Source organism: Colossoma macropomum, unplaced genomic scaffold (assembly GCF_904425465.1).
Source record: "Colossoma macropomum unplaced genomic scaffold, Colossoma_macropomum, whole genome shotgun sequence".
NCBI classification, from domain to species: domain Eukaryota; kingdom Metazoa; phylum Chordata; class Actinopteri; order Characiformes; family Serrasalmidae; genus Colossoma; species Colossoma macropomum.
Window position 1 is genome coordinate 48,032,840 of NW_023494792.1, and position 20,697 is coordinate 48,053,536.

The following is a 20,697-nucleotide window of genomic DNA, read 5'->3' on the forward strand; positions in this document are numbered from 1 at the left end:
ACATAGATAGACACTGAACTTACCTCTGGGTCTTCCTCCTTCTTCTTGGTCTTGTGAGGGGAGGAGGCAGCGGGACTGGGCTCCTGTGGGTGGCTCTCAGCCAGTGGACCTGAAGAACCCTGAGAGCTGCTGGGGATCTGCGGCTGGATAATTATCACCTGTGCATGCAAGCCAATACAAACGGGTTTGAGCATGTTTAGGATCTGAGATGCTAGTGAAGCAGTGCTAGTTATGAGAATGATGGATATCTAAAAACTGAAATAAACTGAAAACTGAAAGCATTTTTACAGATACTTCAGCCTTACATATTATGGTAATTAGTGATGCATAGAAATGAAATTTTCTGGCCAAAACTGAAGACACAACTGGCTGAAAACCAAAAGAAAACCGTTTTATTTATGAATTTTTGAATAAATGAATTGAGGAATAAAGGAATTCCTTTCTGCTTCTGTTCTCTGCTGTATGTAAGAGCAAGATGTGGTGTTTTCTAGAGGTATCAAACCACTTGTAATGGAGCAGTTCTCGAGTGTTGTATCCACTCTCGATAATTGAGATGAACAAAGATTATAAATCGTTTGTCTGATGTTCCTCATATAAACCATGAAATAGTCCACAGCCCACATTTTTCTCCACTGTTGATTTGCTGCTACTCAAACTGTTTGAACGTGTGTACACTGTCTGGCGCAGGACAGCAAAGGAAAAAGCAGTGTTTTTAACCACTGTTTCTCTTTTTCATTATCATCCAAATGTCTTGTTAAGTTTTGCGTTTTGACACGTTGTTGTAGTCCTATTTAATTTTTTTTCCAGCCAAAATTTTCAACCTTGTTTCTCTTCTGACCAAAAAAACCTAAGTGTTGCTTTTGGCCATTTCTGCCATTTTCGGCAGAAATGTTTTGGCGAGTAAAATTTTGTCACATCCCTAAATGAACACTTCTCTCCTCAAAAGATGCCAGTTAGTTAGATAAGCTGCTGGAGGACATGTGGACTCGCTTTGGAGTATGTTCATACCAGCATAAAATCCCTTTCACTCTACGAACAGGCTGATGGTAATCAAACAAAAAACAAAAAAAAAACAAAGACTGTTATTTACTGCATGTTGCACGCTGTTTCTGTGTGCAGTAGAAAAATGTGGTCCATGAGAACTGGGTGTGACCAGTGGCCATGAGGACCACCACTCTCTCTTAACGACATTGTAATGAGCCTCACCAATCTTCTCTGTGTCAGCCACAACCCATTTTTCATCCCACCCCGAGATTAATTACTCCTGCAAAACTTCTACGCGGAGGTGAGCCTTCGTTTGAGCTACTCTGGGATTCTGAAGAATTACTCGTCACATGCAAGGGCCCAGCAAGGTTAAGCTGCCCAATCAGGGAGCCGCTTCCCAAAAGCATTACAGTGTCAAGATAATCTTAAGTGTTAGAAACACAGACTCATTCAGGCAGGTTGTATTAGTGTTTACACACTGCTGCCTTTTAGGAAAGCAGGTCTATAGTTATTTGGCTCTTATAGGCCACAAAGAGAGGACCACTTGAACTCCATATATAGAGGTGAAACTACTTCAGAGTCAGTCTGCTAGTTATTTCATCATATATATATATATAAGAGAATATCGCCAATTTGTCATCATTTCATCATTAAGATGTAAACAAAACCATTCAGAGTGGTTTGATGTGAAATGCTCCATTCTAGAAAAACTTACTGAGTTGTTCACAGTGGTGGTGCTAAGGATGAGACATCTGAAGTGTCTTCTAAAAGCTACTTTAAAGAACATTATTACATGAAATTCCGGTTTTGATCTAAAACTAGGTGGAGAGGTACATGTAGGGCATTATAAAAATAATCCCTAAAGAAAACCAGATTTTTTCCAGATTTTAACATTAACATATAAAAACTGAGAGGACGTGTAGGTTCACTGGTCATTTTGGATTGTAAATAGAATTTTTGTGTTGTAGACATTGTGAACCTTGGTTCGTGTCAGCACCACTGTAATTAAATCTGAGTTGGCAGATTTCTCTAAAATACACAGTTGTACATCAAACCCCTCTGAATGACTTTTTTGAATTTGATGGCTTTGAATATCACTACGCAGAAATTTTGAATAATCTTTAAAATTCCTGTTTAAAAGGAGCGAAAACTTCACAAACCTCAAAAAGGTTTTATTCAATTATGATTGTTTAGGAAACTATTTAATGCATCATGTCATGAAATATAGATATTAAAAACAACATACGAAGTTTTTTTTTGGACTTTCACGTGTGAAAAGAGCTTAACATAGCAAAATCAATGCGGTCGAATCACCACCCTAGACTGACACATCACAACGCACTGACGCTTCTTTACAACTCTAGGTGTTACTGTGTTGGCCTCTGTGGCTTATGTGAGTGCATCTCCACTCAGTTTGTCTCTGTGAAAGCTCTCTGTAGTCCAAGGACATACTCAAAAACAGTATCATAAAATATCTGGCTCAGTCTGGGAACAGAGAAAAGCAGCTACATTCTGAAAAAACTGAAAAATGTGAGGACGAATTGTTTGTGATATCCCATAACTGTAAGCTGCAAGCAAATACGAATAAACAACACATTTACACGCTCGTGTGTCCTGCATCATGAGCTGGTTTTACACTTTTCATTTCTTTTGTAGTTCTGAAGCTGTGACTGGTTGCAAGCTCCTTATCATGAACTACTTTAGACTAGAGATGGCACCAATATGATATTAGGTATTGGTATCCAGCTGATATCAGCAAGAAATGCTGGACTGGATATTGGAGGGAAAAAGAATGAATCTGATTTAATCCTGTAACAAGTCTATCATGAAATAGCACACACTGTGTATTTCTTTCCGTGGGGTAGTAGAGTGTTTGAGTAGTCTTTCACTATTAGTTGCTCATCTCAAGTGAAATACTTCAACTGAAAGTAGCTCATTTTAAAGCTAAGTAGTATTTAAAGAAGAAATATTGGTATCAGTATAAGAAAAGAAAAAGTGGCATTATGATGTCTCTACTTTTGACTATATTTGTGAGGGAAAAATTTCCATGCTGGCTCTTACATCTCTGTTTATGTGGCTGCAAACTTTTTTCTCAGCAAGAGGAATTTTCTCAAATAAATCACTGGCAAAGGACGACATGTCGGCATCCAAGTGCAGCAGCCTGTATACTAGTAGTGTGGATCTTAAGGTGGTGAATCTGCATCTACTGCATTCATTTTTAGACTGTATTCATTTTTAGACTACATTTAGATTAGATGTGTATTATTTGGATTGTCTATATTACACTCTTGTGTAAACAGTTTCTACAGTTACGTCTATGTATTCAGAGCAGAATGAACAATTTGAGGAAAATATCCAATTGTAAATTATTGCACCAATATTGCGATTGTGATTTAAATGCAATTATTTTATATTAATTAAGCTTCAGCCTTCTTTTTTACCAAGGAAATTAGGTAAAGAAGATCATGTTATTAGGTTAAATTTTCTTACTTAATACTTATTAATGCTGCTTGAATAATGTGGGATATATATTTAAAATTGCAACTCTTGCAATTTGAAAACTGCATTGTGATTTGGATATACAAACAATTAATAGTTCAGCTCTAATTCAGAATTATGCCAAAACTAAATAACAGCGAAATTTGAGATTTCATGATGCACTAAATCGTTTCCTAAACAATCATAACAGAATCAAATCTTGAGCTGAGATATGAGATGTGTTTGTCATTTCACACGAACTGTAAGTTGTGGTGATAGCATCATGCTAAGTGAAAAGCTATTCAGGTGGGTCTCTGACCTTGCTGTCTGGGCTGAAGATCAGTGGCTGCACTTTCACAGCCTCGCTCATGGCTGCCACTCCGTTGCCGGCCGATGAGGCGGAGGAGATGATGGCGTAGGCGACCCCAGGGCTGGCTGTGGAGACGCCGGCCGGGGAGCCGTCCCCCTGGCTGCTGGCCATTCTCTCTGGGCTGAAGGTGCTGTTGGCGATTGGCAAAGCCGGGCCTTGGCTCTTGGGGCTGACCACGGCCGTGCCCCGCGGCAGGCTCAGCGGCTGGCCGGACTGCTGCTCCTGGCACGGGCTGTGGGGAAGGCTGTCCGGGATCAGAGTCTTTGGCCTAACCTGTTGGCAACAAGGACCAACTGTTGGCTCATTTGAACAATTACAATCTGCTAATGCAGACACTCATTTAAATAAAGTCAGAATGCTAATGACTTTGTTTTATATTTTATCAAATGGATGGAGTTTGTTTAACCAGAATGACACATCTATCTCTCCAAGTCAAACCTTTCCTTTTAACCTTGTTAATTCATCCTATCATTTCATCTGAAGGGCCATTATCATGTATAAACTCATTTTCCGAACTTTGAGGAAATGAAAGTGTGTGTATGAAGTATGTATGTAGTATGAAAACAACGTTAAGGTTTAAAACATAGCATGCACTCCATACTCCATACAATCCATATATATGGAGACTAAGCTGCAGAAACAGCCTGTTTTTAATTCATTATTGTTGTGATGTCACGAAAACAGATGAATTCATGTATATGCACCTGTTCAGCCTGTTGCAGTTTAGCTCCGCTCATTAACGGTGAAGTTATAAGGAGCGTTTCAGCCCCGTCTGCTTTCTGAACGAGGCAAAATTCAGGGCAGCCAATCAGAACAGATGACATTTACCTACATCAGTCTTAAAAACAGCCTGTTTAATTCTATGAGATAAAGAGAAATAGGCAGAAAAATGGTCATGTCAAAATTGACTGATCTTGGTACTTAAACCCACAAAGAAAAAAGTCAAAATGTAAGCTATGAGCCCTTTAATGTTTTCATTTTAATTTTCCATCAAAATGTAATTTTTTTGTCAGTTTTTTGCACATAGCCCTGGGCTGGGGAAATAATGTTAGCCAATTCTATCACCTCCAACTTCCACCATCCCCACCTACCAATGAGAGAAAATGCACAGCTAGCTCAGAGACCCTTCAGTACTGTGCTATGCCTGGACATTCATGAGTTAAATAAGGAATGTGTTATGGTTTCTGATTCACAATGACTTGAAACATACTTTCTAAATATCTGACAGAACAGAAGGATTCAGTTGTTGTTAGAATTCAGTGGACTGGCAGTGTTTAAACTTTACTGTTGTTACTCTACACATGCTACATTCATACACTTAACTCAAAAAGATAAATAAACTCATTTATTAATCCTTAACTATAAAAAATACTGACTAAAAAGCTTGGTGGAGTACAATTTCTGTTGAATAATCAGCGTAAGGTATATAAAGTTTCCAAAACAGGCTGCAAACCTTACACTGTCTTTGTTTGTCTGCCTCTGTTCATTTGTACAGACAGTTATGTTTGGGGCCGCATGTGTGAGTCACTCTCTCTCTCAGAGCATTATGGCCTAAGTTTAGAGCTACACTGCCCCCCTGTGGTGTCACTGCTACTTGCACAAATGAGCACTTCACTTAGGTGACCTTATCAAACATCATCATCTCCATTGATCCAATAAGAAGACCAATGACAACAAATGAGCTCAGCTGCAGCAGGGATTAATTGCATCCAAAGCCCAAATGGAAAGCAGTGCACGCAGGAAAGCCTGAGTCTTAAAGATTTATTAGCCGTGTGATTTATCGGATAATCTCTCAGATTTGGCCGTGTGCTCTAATGGACTGCTGTCTGTCTGTATTTTAGGACTGAACGTCTGCTTCACGCTACACTGTTGCCCTGGTGTGTTTAGATATCGGTTTAGGCGGGTTCTGCTCCTCTTCCAGCAGGCTGTGGGTAGCTTTTTACGTGAAGATTGCAGGAATGCTAAGAAGCTCGTGGTACAGAATGTCCTTTTATGATCAGCTAGGTGCTCTTTTACAGACACGTTTCCCATATTTGGGGATGGAGTCTATTTAACCAGAGGGCTTTCCTGGAAAAACTGTAGTGGGTATATAGTTAGTCTATGCTGGTTTATGCTGGTCTGGTGCTGGCCACCCAGCATGGTCATACTGGTTGACCAGCATACCAGCATCCAAAACACAACGTATGCTGGTTTTGCTGGTGACCAGCCATGTTGTTTTTTTTCTAGCAGGGTAGCTGATCCTGTGCTGTGTGTTACAGACTACAGACAGATATATGATGTAATCTGTCTGTTTTTTGTGGCACCTGAAGTTGAAAAAGGATTATATGAGCTTTCTGCAGTATGACGGTGTTGGTGTTACCTGAGGTAGCACAGTGGGCGAATGCCCTGCCAGCCGATGCAGAGAGCTGACCTGAGGCACCTTTATGGGGACTGCTGTGAGGGTTCCCAACATCTGAGGAAAAGACAGAGAGACAGGCAGTGTTAGTATGTTTTCTTAAACAGGATATAAAATGCTTATATTGGCTAGTGAACAGCCTTGGGTGCTGTTTCCAACCGGGGTATGTTAAATTAATGGTTCGGCCAAAAATCTAACTTGCACAGCCCCCCCCCCCTTACTCTAAGTGTAGCTGTCCAGCCAAGACATGTTTGGTGTCTGACGTTTGCTTCTTTAGTATTGTACAGCTACAAGGCTAATGCAGCTAACATGAAACTGAAACTGCCATATTAGCATAGTGTAAGCTACATGCCTAAGTCATCAAACAATTGTTTCAGACTGCCTTTAGTTGTTCAGTAATCTCAAATAAACTTGCTTATGTGGCTTATGTGACACTTACATCTATAAAAATAGCCACAAATAAGGACAAAGTCACACTTTGTTGTGGATGCTACTATTGTTTTAAGCCATTTTATAGATAGTAGTATGTTAGACAGCATTAGAAAACATAAGCAAGTCTATCTGAGATAACAGTTCCACAGATTTTTATAAGAATTTCCATAATTAAATGTTTAAGATGTAAACAAAGTCATTCAAAGTAGTTTAATGTGAAATGCTCCATTCTAGAGAAACTGACCAAGCCAAAATTGTTGTTGAGTTTAATACTTCTAAAAGCTCCCTCACAGAAAGCAATCACACAAAATGATTATGAATACAATGCCTGATACCTGAGACATTGTTTTATGACAGATCTGAAATAAGATTGTGGGCTAAATCGTACATATTTCTGAACATGTAGGACACTGCAAGGCAATATAGTCCCTAAAGAAAACATATCTACCACTATTTCACCAATTATTAACAAATACGGTGGCTATATTTGTGCTGTAGACACCTGGTCCCTATCACTGCCACTGTAAAGAAATCTATAAGAAATGTCAATAAATAATTTTCTCAGTAATTAACTATTTTAACCACTTTAATTAACAATCTCAGTGACTGAATTATGTATGAAATAGTTAAAAATCAGAACAAATTCTCCTTGGCACAGTTTGAGACAAGTGTCTGATGATTTAGCCAGTGATTTAACAAAGCTAACCTGGCAGCTATAAGTTTACATTACTTGTTGGCTACATTAGCCGTGCAGCTCCAGTGTAAAACAAATAAGCAAACTTCAGACACAAAATATGTCTTGGATAACTGAGTACATTTGAGGTGAGGGTGTGCAAAAAAATATGTAAATGAAATTTTTGGCCAAGTGATTTTTGGCCAAGTGATTGTCCATCGACTTTATTCAGAAATGGAGCCCTTCATACATCATTTGAAGAAAATTCTTCATGTAGCAGCATGACTGGTCACTGAATCCATAATATCAGCTGCCAAGCACAGCCACAGAATCCGTTACGGAAAACCGATTCAGCCTCCTTCAGCTTGCTGTTGTCATGCAGCTCCAGAGAGGTTGTATTGAGCGACTGGGTCAAAGCTAATAAGTAAGCAAGTAAGGGAAGAAAACGTAAAAGCATTCTTTACGCTCTCTGTCATGAAGGATGCTCAAAAACAAACGCCCACTTCTGTTCCCCGCTCCAGGAAGTGCTCACCCCAGAGAAAATATATTGAAATGAATGTGGCACACAAGGACACGGGAAACGGAGCTGAGTTCATTATTCTTCTGCATAAAAAAAGACTGTGTTCAAAGAACCGGCACTCAAGGACGTGTGCTATGACCAGCGTGCTTCTTGTGTAATTGTGTTTTCTTTAAAAGCCGGATGTTTATTTATTTATTTATTTCATTTGTTGATTGCTTAGATAATCAACAGAGTATTTAGATTATACAATTCTTTTGATTTGCGTAATTGTTGAAGGGCGACAAGACGTAAGAGCAACATGATGTTTACACCTGCAGTTGATTTTGACATTTTTTGTACCTTGTTGAAATTAAAGATGTGCAATAAACAGGATCATTGATTTTAACTGGGTGCTACGTTTCATGTTTCTGAGTGGTTTATTATCCTGGGATGCTCATTATAATTTAGTCTATGGTTTGTGTTGATTTGCTTCAAATTCTCTTTTTTGCTAACACTTTATCTGAAGGCCACCTACATAAGGACTTCATAACATGGCGTTCCCGTGCCTGGTGACTAATGATTTCTAGTGAGTGAAATGAAATTCATGCAGAAACACTGAATAATGTATTTAAAATCAATGCTTGAGTATTTATGAACACTTTTATGTGAGTATTCTCAAGATGTTTTATGAAGTCAATGGCTCTGAATTGACATAATGGCCCTTTAAACTAAAATGACACAGGTTTGTTCCATTTAACACACTTGTATGAAGCATCATTCCCAAGCAATGGAACTGAAACACACCATGTATCAATTTTATGAAAGTAAGTATTTATGACTTTTTTTGCTCTCTAGTCACAAAGATTGGAAAAAATCAAGTCAATACAAATTAAACCATCTAACGTTTGCTAAATGTTAACCAGTGATGCTAAATAGGAGAGCCAAGCTGGTTAGCATTAGCTTAGCTAGCATGATAACAGCTCTGCTTACCACAGAACATGTTCCCCAGCAAAAGCTAACTTGGTTGGCATGGTGACAACCAAGATGACAGATCACCTGTGTCCCAGCAACTGGAATGTTTTCAAACATCATATTTGATTAGAATCTCTTCTACCACTTTATCCCAACCACTTTCTATGTATTATCATACTACTACCAGGGCGGGATGGTAGCACAGTGGGTAGTTTTTTCACCTCACAGCCTGAGTTCGAGTCCCCGGCAGGGGCGACCAGGGTCCTTTCTGTGTGAGTTTGTATGTTCTCCCCATGTCTGCGTGGGTTTCCTCCCAGTCCAAAGACATGCTGTCAGGCAAATTGGAGACACTGAATCGCACCTACGTGAGTGTGTGTGAATGTATATGTCTGTGTCTGCCCTGTGGCGGACTGGCGGCCTGTCCAGGGTGTTTCCTGCCTTCCGCCCCCTTAAGCGCAATAATTTATTTATTCTACCACGCCTTCAAGTGCCTTCCAACATTGCTCCCAGTACCGGACACTTTATTCTTTCATTCTGCGTATATATGTTTACTTTTTGACATTTATTTATTTTATATTTTATACATTATAGTCTATAAGTGTGTTTATACTTTTATACCTTTATAGTTTATAGACTTGCTCCAAATGAAATCTCATTGTACTTGTACAGTGACAATAAAGGTATTTTAATGGGGCTCAAACTGGGCTACAAACATCTGAGTTATATGTGGAAGAACTCATAGTTTCAGCTGCTGAACGATGTAATAAAGCTCTCTGTGATACTTTCACTTTTCCAAAATGGAAAGCAGCCTGTCCAGTGGCACTGAGTTGTGTGTAGCTGTGCGCAAAAGAATTCAAGGTTCTATCTCCTGAATGAGATGGAGAAACAACTCTGCCTTCTCCTTTTGCTTTTCCAGAGTGGAAAGCATCATGCACAAAGTCACAGTCTGCACAGTTTCCATGAGAAACAAAGGATATCTTAAACACGCCTATCTATGCACTCCCACACCACCAATCAGTGAGCCCCTCTGAAAAATAAATGGCTGGAATGTGTTAATTTGGCTGTTCAAATGTGAAATGGAATGTCAAAATTTTGAAATACTGCCATCACTTTTAAATACCATGGTATTTATACAGCGCATCCCTACGTAGCACCCAAATTATCTTGAGCCAGAACAGAGCAACAAACAAAGGAGGTGACCAGCACCTTTGGTGCTTGGCCCCCTGCAAAAGAAAAGCGACAAGTACAATAAATCTTGCTCCATGTTCCTTTAACATAGCATTTTAATACATGAGGCTGCCACTGTACGGAAGAGATGATTCAACATTACCGATGCATATTGGACTCGCAATCTTTCAGACACTGTTCAAGATTTAAACCTTCTATGTTTCACTGTGTAGATTTCAGTAATGCTGACATGGCAGTCCCTTGCCTGATGACTAATGATCTCTGGTGAGTGAAATGAGATTGTACTGGCTGTAAGAGAACAGGGCTGTGGGGGGGTGGGGGGTGTGGAGGCCACACAGGCAGCTTCTAATCTTAAGCTAATAATTACTTTTTTATTAATACACCAGACATGGGCATTATGTGAACCGCCTGGCCTTCTTCCACATTTCAGAGTTGCCATCTTGTGTAATTGTAGCCTGTGACTAAAAACACTGCATGGCTCCTTGTCATTTTCATGTGGGCAATAAAATACAACAAGATTGTATGTGTTCATTTAAAGCAGACTGCATGTTCCAGATATGCCCAAAATGTATTATTACAGTAAGTAAGATCTTCAGAAACTTTTCATGTCAGATTTGGGCCTCATATTTTTCACACCATTCAAAAACACCAGCTGTCCTTTACACTGTGTGCACATTTCAGGACAAATAGAACAACAGAAATTATACATTAGAATCTTTTTTTTCCTTTTTCTGTAAAGCTACCACTTTGGAGATACGAGGTTTTGTTGCAACAGCGACAAAACAGAGCTTTAGGAAAGCTGCTAACGCTTGTCTTTATATGCTTTTGCTTACAGAGTGCATTTAAGAGCGTGTTGGCACAGCATGTTTTGCTCCGAACCGGTCTCACGTTTCTGCGGTAATGCTTTCTCCATGTTTGCAGTATTTCCTCCATTGCCAGTTTAAACAATGCTGGCAGACAGGAGCTGATTAACAGATTAGTGGAGACAACACATCGCCACCGCGGGCCGTGAAACGCGACACTGCGCTGAGTCTTAAGACGCCAGGCCGAGTTTCTGGACAGAGTGCAAACACACATTCGCAAACACAGATTTGAGCGGAACGGCAGACGTGACTTGCAGTTACAACAGCAGGAGAGGCTGGGATACCAGCCTTTTTCTTCATGAACCTATCAACCTAGCCCAACTTTCTGGCATCCTTAATATCAGTGTAGAAAAATAAAAACATTGTGGACACAAAACCTAAATACAGTAGCTACACTGCTTGTAGTGAATAACAAATGAAAGTGATAAAGAAAAGAAAAAGAAAAGAAATTAGAATGATATTGCCTGCATAACTGCTGGTAATGCCAAAAGTTAAAAAAAATAAACATGCTCATGTCTGGTCAGAAACTTGTTAACTTGCTAAGCCAGCTTTGGTCTAACTTATTCTAGTACGGTTTTGTAAAACTCCACCTTTACAGCCTTTAAATCGCTTCTTGTTCAAATAGCTTAAGCTTACTGTGTTAAGCTGATGTGCTATTGTTATTGTAGCCTATTACTAGACTGGACTAAATTTTCTTTGAGATTTTGACAGCTTTGACGGCACATCATTCAGTTAAGCCAACAGTAATGTTTCAGCAGGTGAAACGCTGCAGCACGGCTTTATCATGAGGCTGAAGTTATCTTAATATTCATCAGCTTCTTATTCCAACTTTCTGTTCCACCTTAAATGTTGCAGCAGATACACTAGTGCACAAGTAACTGGTGTACCATTTAAGGTGGAATGGAAAGATGTATATATAGAAGAAGCTGGGGGACGCGAAGCTAACTTCAGTTTTGTGCTTTACCTGTTGAACAAGCACAACTACAGTAAGCAAAGTGCTGCTTTAGAATGTTCAGCCAACATGTCAGGACTTTTGTGCATCTTAAAGCTGCGGACAGCATGTTTTCTGACTGTTAATCACCCAACTTGATAGCCTTCACAATACATGCAATCTAAAGGGAAATCCTGGTACTATTGGCAATCGGTTCAAGCTAACTCTGGCCTATTCATGTAAACAGGAAACATGCAGTAGTGCAGGAATCCCTCATATATAAGCAAGTTTCATTTGTACAGGATTTCGTAGAATAGTACACAACAAGCTCAAACATTTCAACATACTGTACATTTACTGCTGTGGCTGGCAGAGGAGCCGGTCGGAGTATAAATTGCTTTTTGACAGAGGTATCACCATGAGATATTGGGAAAAGAATTATCTTTGACCCGTAAATGTGCCCTTCAAGGTCAGCCTATAATGATGAAGGAGAAATACAACCCCTCCTCACTTCCCTTTCAATCCTACAGACGATTTATTTCCAAACCTAATATAACAATATGGTATAATAACTTACAGTGACAGACCTATATCAAGTGAAAGCTGGACTCAGGACTTAAATAACATGCTTCTCTGAATTCTCTCAAGGTGTAGCCCATAATCGACTCATGGTTATGACCTCTCAAGTGTAATAATAACTGCTATTTTGAATAGCTGGTGTTTTTGTATGCACAGTGAATATTCAGGTCCGTTCTATAGTGTTAGTATCAAATTGTTCTGAAGATTGCACTATTTTTGCTCTGTATTTTTTCCTCTATGCCATTATAAGCACAGTAAGCCTTGCATTCTGTGTTTTCTTTCTTCTCAGTGCGAAATCAACGAATCAGAAAAAGTTTGAGCCCCCTGTTCCTTTTAAAAACATAACCCCAATCAGTCTCTCTCCCGCTGTAAAAATCCCTTCCTTCCATTGTGCCACAGAAAGCCGGGAGAAAAAGGGGGGGATGGGGGGTAAAGGCCCGTTCCCATGGCAACAGGCGAGATGAAAATTCGCACTCGGTGAGGGCATTCATTTTCGTAATTGCTGCCCCCTACTCCCCCAAACCTCACCAACCTTCTCTTAGGCCTCCTCTTGAGCAAGAGTGCCGTAACCTTGAAGTTGCTTTATTCCTTGTTCTATTTTTTTTTAAGTAATGAATAAAAGGCACTGAGGCCACTGAGCCTGTCTCGGGAGCGCTGTGTTATTGCTCCCCCACCCCCAAAAGCCCCTCTCTAAACTATCTTCAATCTTACTGAAGATGTTTGTATGAGATAGCCAGGCGGGGCGTCCGTTTCGCAGTTTAAAAAAAATATATACTCCTGAATCCGTTCCTTCCAGGTAAGAGGTCTTTTTTTCTGAACCTCACCCGCAGCTCTAAACCCCCCGAAGTCTTGTAGACTGGACCCAATTTCACTTGCTATTTTGAAGGGACGGATGAAGGATGGAAAAAGGGGGATAAGAAAGAGAGTTTAAGTGTTTCTTTCATCGGCCTCTGTCCCTTGTCTCCTCCTTCACGGCTGTCAAGAGGGGAAAAAGAGAAACGTTTAGCCTTATTTTTTCTTCTCTCACTCGCTGAATTGAAAAACCTTTTCAGCAGGCACGCATTAGGCTTTCAGACGCTGACATTTTACCCTGGCCTTGGGTGTTGCCTTACTTAGCCAAAAATACACAGTGTGGCTTCAGCTTCTCCTGTGTGTGTGCTGTTCAAAAGCACCCGTGCAAAATCTACTTCAAATATTCAAAGCCGCAGACACAGAAACTGTCTATAATTGGTTAGCCTTTTCGGAAGTGTTTGGTTTGTTTGTTTTCTTGGTGTTTCTTACATGTTATGGTGAGCAACACTGTAATTCTGTGTTTAGGCCTACATAAGATAGGCTTGTACTGATGTAGGGTACCGGTCAGAAGTTTGGACACACCTAACTGAATATGTTTTTCTTATAATTGTATCTTAAAGACATTTTGATCAAAAGGCTTATGCTTAAATACTTGAGACAAATATAAACAGTTGTTGAGAGAATGCAAAACAGCTGCATGAAGGCAATGGGGGGCTACTTTGACAAAAAATAGACAATATCTTAGATTTGTTTTCTTTGACCAGCCTATAATGAAGAAGGACAAAAACAACTCTTCCCCACTTCACTTTCAGTCCTAAATACATCATAGTTTTGATAACCTCATTTATTCCAAAATGTGGAAAACAGAAATAAGGAACAGCCTTTTATGAGTCAGCCAGTAATGTTGGGTGTTAAACGAGGAGCTCAACCAAACATGCTAAAGTGACTTCATGATAAATGACCATTAGTAGCCACAAATTTATATGGCGCCACTGGCATAAGCCATATTATTTTATTCACTATTAGCAACACTGGCCATTGCTAGTGCTGTTTGACATTGTCTACACTGGTGTACAGGTATTGGTGTCACACAACAGTTTTTCACAGTATTTTCCCCATCAATTCGGCGACGGCTCCTTAAACTCTTTCTGTGTGCTACTGTGTTTTCTATCACTGTATAAAAGATACACAAAGATTCCTTTATTGTTTGGATGTGCTTTTTTCGGAGGGATCATGTGAGCTCCTTCAGAGCACACTTCAGATCGGTAATGGTTTACTCCAAACACGCAATCAGCAATCTGCCAATTTATCGTTTTCATTTTGGTCGATCTGTATTCCAATTTTATGTTGTAAATAATGTGAGGCAGGTAAGTGGACTCTGGATTATATATACTCTATTTGAACACTGTTGCTATACTTATTTATATATTATTTACCCCTTCGATGTAGCACCAAACTGTGTTATTTAAAGAGGCAACTGATTTTTCATTTATCAACTTAAACTGCCAGTTTGAAATTAAACTGCCTATTAAAGAACAAATTATATAAATATCCAATATAAATAGGATGTTTATATTGCAACTTTCGCTAAAAGAAAGTACTGGAAATCTGCTGGTGTATTTCATATGTTCATTTAGGCTACCTCACATAGTTTGAGCTGCAGGTTTTAAAAAAAGCATAATAAAAGCACAATATCAGCCCCCCAAAAAATTCATAGTTAATATATACAATGAAATAACTAGTTAACTGCAATTCATGTCATGAGCTTGGTGCTCCTGACTGTTTTAAAAGAGCAGTTTAAAATATATAAATTAAATAAACAGTAACTTCCTTTATGGAATTTTGCTTTGTGTCTGGTTATCATTTACAAGAGATTTTGTTGCAGTTTTCCTTAACTGTATTTTAAGAGAAACTGAACAAAGCAGTCTAGCCAAAACAAGCCATGTCAGGTTTGTAAGGCATTCTTTCAGCATAGAGTAGTAGTGCTAAGGAAACATCCTTAACTTTATTAATGCAAACGTAAATATGAGATATTGTGATATATTTGGAAACATCATGATATTGAATATTAACAACACCTCCCAGCAGTAACTACTCCTTTAAGATGTGTGCATTCAAGAGAGAGAAACTGAGGAGGCTTCATTTTCTTAAACTGAGAGCGAAGGAGTGAGTGAGTGCAGGACACTGCTTTGTTTCAGATACTGTTATCTTTTTTGCCATGTTGTCTCATGTATGAGTTGCGAGCTCGGGGAAATACAGACACAGCAGGGAACCAGACAGGGAGAAGAAACAGGAGAGAGAAGTGTGAGAGCGAGAGAGAGAGAGCGAGCGAGCTTCAACGGGCACATTTCTCTTGTAAGAAAGCGTTCTCTTGTTTCTGTCGCTCCCTCGCTTTCAGGATGAAAGGCCCTCTCTCGTCCCGGCCACGCTTCCACACACCTTCCTGTCTCTCTGTGTAAACCTGGGCCTCTTCTTGCTTTCCCCTGAGCTGTGGTTCTCCGGATTGACAGAGAGAGCTCTGACAGCTCATCAAGGAAGCAGACTCAAAGAACATGTTTGCATAAAAGAGCCACTTTGAATGATGAAATTGGATCTGACAATATTTTGTGGTTTCGCGTGACTTTCGCTTTGTCCTCATACTGTGTGATATCGCACTGGCACGGGCTGTTTCACTGGGGAGCCGTTTAAGGGGACTCGACTAGATGAACTCTGAAAATGGTCCTCTGAAAATCAAATCAAAAGTACTGTTCGGAAGGGATTAGTTTTACATGGGGTGGGGTGACGTAATTATTACCGGTGTTTCTCAGTGATTTTAGTCCTGTCAATCCGCCATGTTAGTCATTTTACTACAGAACTGTAGAAATACCCTCTGATTAAACTGGGGGGTTCGCACTGGATGCATGTTTTTGTGGACAGAGGTCTTTGTCACTTTCAGTTAGAGAGACACGTCAGCAGCATTTTTCTGTGCTTACGAATTAAGTACGCACAGAACGATACGAACTTCGGTGACAGCTGTAACGCAGGAGAGACTACTGATTGTAGTCCTTCATAGATCGAAATCATCATATAAAACCAAAAACAGCTTCTTTTTTAGTTCAGTTTTTGCTAGCAGCACCACATTTGCTAGTCAATCCCTACAGAACAGTCACAAACATTTCACATGTGAAGTGTGCAAAAACCACATTTACAAGTAAAAAAACAAGTAAAAAAACATGACTGGCTGTTACTTTTTTTTCACACGATCACCTTTTTTCACAGTCATTTGTTTTTTTCACATGTAATATAACATACTATAAACGTTTTAATATGTGAAATGTGCAAAACCATGTGTTTATTCACACGTGAAATTCATGTGTTTTTTCTTTAAGGGAACAGTTGTAGTTCGTACAACTGCTAAGTTATTACCAAGTTACTAAGTTTTGCGTTCTTGTGTTGCTATATATAAATAACAAACAAGTAGTCTGGCTAATCTTAGCTAGCCAGTTAGCTATTGCTGGCTGATGCTTAGCAACAGGGAGAAGTGCAGCCCAACACAACCACTGCCAAATGCAGCAGTGTAAAACTACACGAAAAAAACGCAGTGTGCCTCACTTAATATTCCATCGTATCCTGTGGAAAATCAGCTTTTTGCAGTTTTTCTTAAGTCTGGAAACCTCTGTGGCCCAAACTGAACAAGATATTTATCAAATGTGCAACTCCAAACATTTAAACATGTAAAATGACAGGAAAAAGGTTAGCTAATGACAATGCTTCACATTGCATTCACTTAATACAGTGAGGTAAAATTAAATGTTTGGATGTCGAACAGGGTTTGGTAGTCCTAACATATTGCATGTTAAACTTCTTCGGTGTGGCATCAATGCTTAAATCCAGTAGCCACTCCCATCCCATTTATACTGACATCTCAAGGGGTGGAGCCTTCAGAAGAAATCATTTAAAATTTTCAAATGTGAGTTAGGCAGTGTTCAGACCTCAGGCAAATTGGGTTTGTTTCTCGAATCAGATCTTTCGAGACATCTGCACTGTTATTTGCAAGCGATCAGATCAGATTTGTGTGTCCAGACATCACCAATCTATCTGCTTGGGTTGCTGTGGTAATGATGCAGGTGTCAGTAATTAAGTAGCTATGCTAGTGGAGAGATGGAGGTGAGTTATCTCGCCTTTCAAACTCTTCAAAATTTTCTGGCATAAGCATGAATCTTCAGTGCTGTTTGTGAATCCCAGCACTTCCGTCATTCTGGATTCAACATTGTCATTATTTATCGCATTGCGAGTGACTCAAAGGACACTTTAAAATCCGATCTGAGCAGCCAAAGCATCCAGACTGAGATGCATCTGTAAAAATCCGATTGAAAGCGCATTTCAAACCACCTACAAATGTGGTTTGGATGTGTTTTGTTGCTGTCCAGACTATCACAAATCAATCTGGATATGATCTGAATATGCCAAAAATCAGATTTGGGCTGGCAGTCTGAGCAAGGCCTCAGAGCTCTTTCCCTGGACACGATTCAGTGATGTAAGGTACCATATGATATGATCCGTCATTTGCATTTTTAAAAAACATTAGTGTTCAGTTTAAGACAATACTATCCTACAACACTCAAGAGCACTAGATAGTGAGGTTTAGTGTATAGTATATAGAATTTAGTACCCCAGTTGGGACACAGGGAAGTTCTATTTTTGAGGAGTGCAACTGAAATATCTTTGAAGATCAAAGTTCAATCAATGGTGAATGTACTGTCGAAACTAAATTCCCAGGTTTATTCTTGACGATGAATAAAGTATATCTATCTATCTAAAACAATTCGGACAACGAGCTAAATCAAGGTTTTATATCTCAAAGTAAACGAGGTGCAGCCTCCCTCAGGCTTCAAGTCCTTTCTCTCATGCTCAGGTTGGCATTCTTCCTCCCCACGGCACATAAATGCCACCACCCGATGAGATCTTCAGTGAGAATATGGCTCAGCTCATTCTAGAAAAAGGAAGTGGCAGCAGGGGAAGATGGGAAATGTAGTCTGCTGGGTTTATAAAAAAAAAAGCATCACAGCTTCACCCAAACTAGAGCTCATTGGAAACTGAAAATATTACAATGTATTCTTCTTCATACTGACAGCATTTCATTTTAACTTTACTGTTCTCCTTGTGTTCCCTGAACTTAGCTTAGCTCTCTTAAAGACTGATTACTGTACAAAATATGGCCCAACATGCAGCTCATGGCATCCCATTGAATTCTACTTCAGATGTAAGTGAATGAGATTTAGATCTTTCTGAGCAATGGCTTTGTCCTAATGCCTCTTATGGGTGCTAGCTCATCGACTTTGTACGCTGAGGAGAGATGCAGTGCAGCCATGCTTTTCATAAAAATGAATCTACTGCGCTCTCCAATAGCTCATGTCATGAGGGCTGTCTAAATTCATCACTGTTTAGGTTCTAGCTTTTAAAGTGGTATGAAGCACATACTAGCCCAGTTATTACAGCTATAAATAATGTGGACATTATTTCTGAGATCAGTAGGAGTTTTGTTCTGGTTTTTATTGTGTAAGCAGGGATAGCTAATATGGCAAGATTTTATCGTATTGTGGCAACTTACAGCAATTACAATACGCCACATTACTCTTTTCTGAGCATACTGTGGATAATTCTAGTACTTAAAGAACAACAACTGCATGTTTTATTATAAAGAGGTCATAATTAGTCCAGTTTAATGAATTTAGTACAATGCCGTATGTAAAACGTTGAATAAAAATCATTGTATTCATAGTTTTTGATTGTATTTTAAAATTTGGTACATTCTGTTTGCTTCAAACCTCAGCAAAAAGTACTACGATGCATATATATCAGGAAAATGTCTTCAAGCACTGTAAAACTGTAATTTTGCCATATGTGTAGGGCCTTTCTGCTCTTCACATGGTCTTTACAAGTGCTTGTTTTATAAATATTATATGGCTAAAACTGTTGTAATTGCTCTAAACATGCGCTACAGATCAAAGCACTGACTTAATATGATAAAAGCAAGCAGATATGTGTCTAAGGCAGTGTAAGTGAGAGACAATTACTGAACTGCAACCAGATCACTTACTAAGTCTCTAAACGTGTCTTTTTCTAAATCAGCTGACTTTTTCATCTAGCAGATGCGTGTAAGGCAATGCAAAAGATAACTATTTACAAAACTGTGAGAGCTAAAAGCTATGTAACACGATCTAAAGTCAACTGGATTATTTACTAGTTCTCTAAACTTAGTCTTTCTCTTATATGCACTGACTTTCTTAGCATTAGGACAGAAAACATTTGCTTAAAACAATCTCCCCTTCACAGTGCACTTCAATGACACTATGAATACTACCGAACGGATAGCTCTAAATTCTTCAGCAGACCTGAGGGGTGCGATACCACTCAAGACCACTTGGGGGCGACGTGAATGATCAAAATGCTGTAGAGAAGCACGCATGCTCACACCCTCCCACCCTCCAGCAGGTGGGCTTGAATGGAAATCACATCCAGGGTTGAAACTTTTATAGCAGGAAAGAGAATACTATAGTCAGATGTGGCTGGATGAAAGGTCTGCTGAATTGCAAGCAGTCAGGAGAGAGAGAGCATACAGCTGTGAACACAGCGCAGCTACCAGGCTGGATTTGTGTTTTACTCAGATCTGCTTATGCTTTTCAAAAGATTAGAATACGACCGATTTGCTGCCACTACTGGATTGTGCTCAGCTTCCTTTTACTATGAAAAAACACTCCTGATATGCACCATAGAGCACACAGATGTGTAAAGCCACTATGAAAATTTACACAACTGCATTACACTGCTATATTTTGTGACTAAACACAATCAATACAAGGAAAATAAAAATGGAATAAGGTAAATATAGTATAAAACCATGTTTGTTCTCTAAAATTGTGAGGGCATGGGATTAGAGTAATTCTTAGGAGGGTCAAATCAAATGTTTTCATGAGCCAGCATTGGTCCGCAGGCCACTCTTAGGGCAGTCCTGCTCTACAGTGAGATTTACTGGTTTAAGGACTTGATTCCCCTTCTGATGGTTTATCTTGAAGGCGAGAGAAACGAAAATGAAACTTGCGGTGGCAAGCTGTATAACTGTGGTAACTGTTTTCTATTCATCATTACAATGGAGAGAATGGGTTACTCAAACAACAGAAAAGACTCACCAGTTGAGGAGGGTAACAAACTAAAAGCTAAAGTTAGCAAGGTAGCAAGCTACTGAGACACATTACCTCAGTTTGGCTTCTTTTCTCTGACTGAAAGAGCAAAAAACTCGTCAATTTTGTACGTTTTTTCACGTTTTTGTTCAACAAATGAGGTAAAAGTTGTACTATTTTTACCTTGTTTGTATTTATTAACCTATAGATAAGTGGCTAGGCTAGCAGTAAGGATGGGCGGACACCACCACTGATATCCAGTGGTTCTGTGATTTATTTGCACAATGCCTGCTGGGAATTGTAGTGAGAGAACATTGATGAACAAAAATATAATTACATAAATAAAAATAATTATAAACAACATGAAATTGTGAATCCTGT

At 39.3% G+C, this 20,697-nt stretch overlaps 1 protein-coding gene across 2 annotated transcripts in view; it reads right to left on the reverse strand.

The window, feature by feature from the left end:
* Nucleotides 1–20,697, reverse strand: part of phf21b (PHD finger protein 21B) — a 101,630-nt gene that overhangs the window by 7,437 nt on the left and 73,496 nt on the right. For both annotated transcript variants that reach the window (XM_036577403.1, XM_036577402.1), the window contains 3 exons: nt 6,192–6,284; nt 3,782–4,105; nt 24–158 (listed from right to left, as the gene is read on the reverse strand). In XM_036577403.1, coding sequence (XP_036433296.1) covers nt 24–158; nt 3,782–4,105; nt 6,192–6,284 — 552 coding nt within the window. The remainder of the gene's footprint in view (nt 1–23; nt 159–3,781; nt 4,106–6,191; nt 6,285–20,697) is intronic.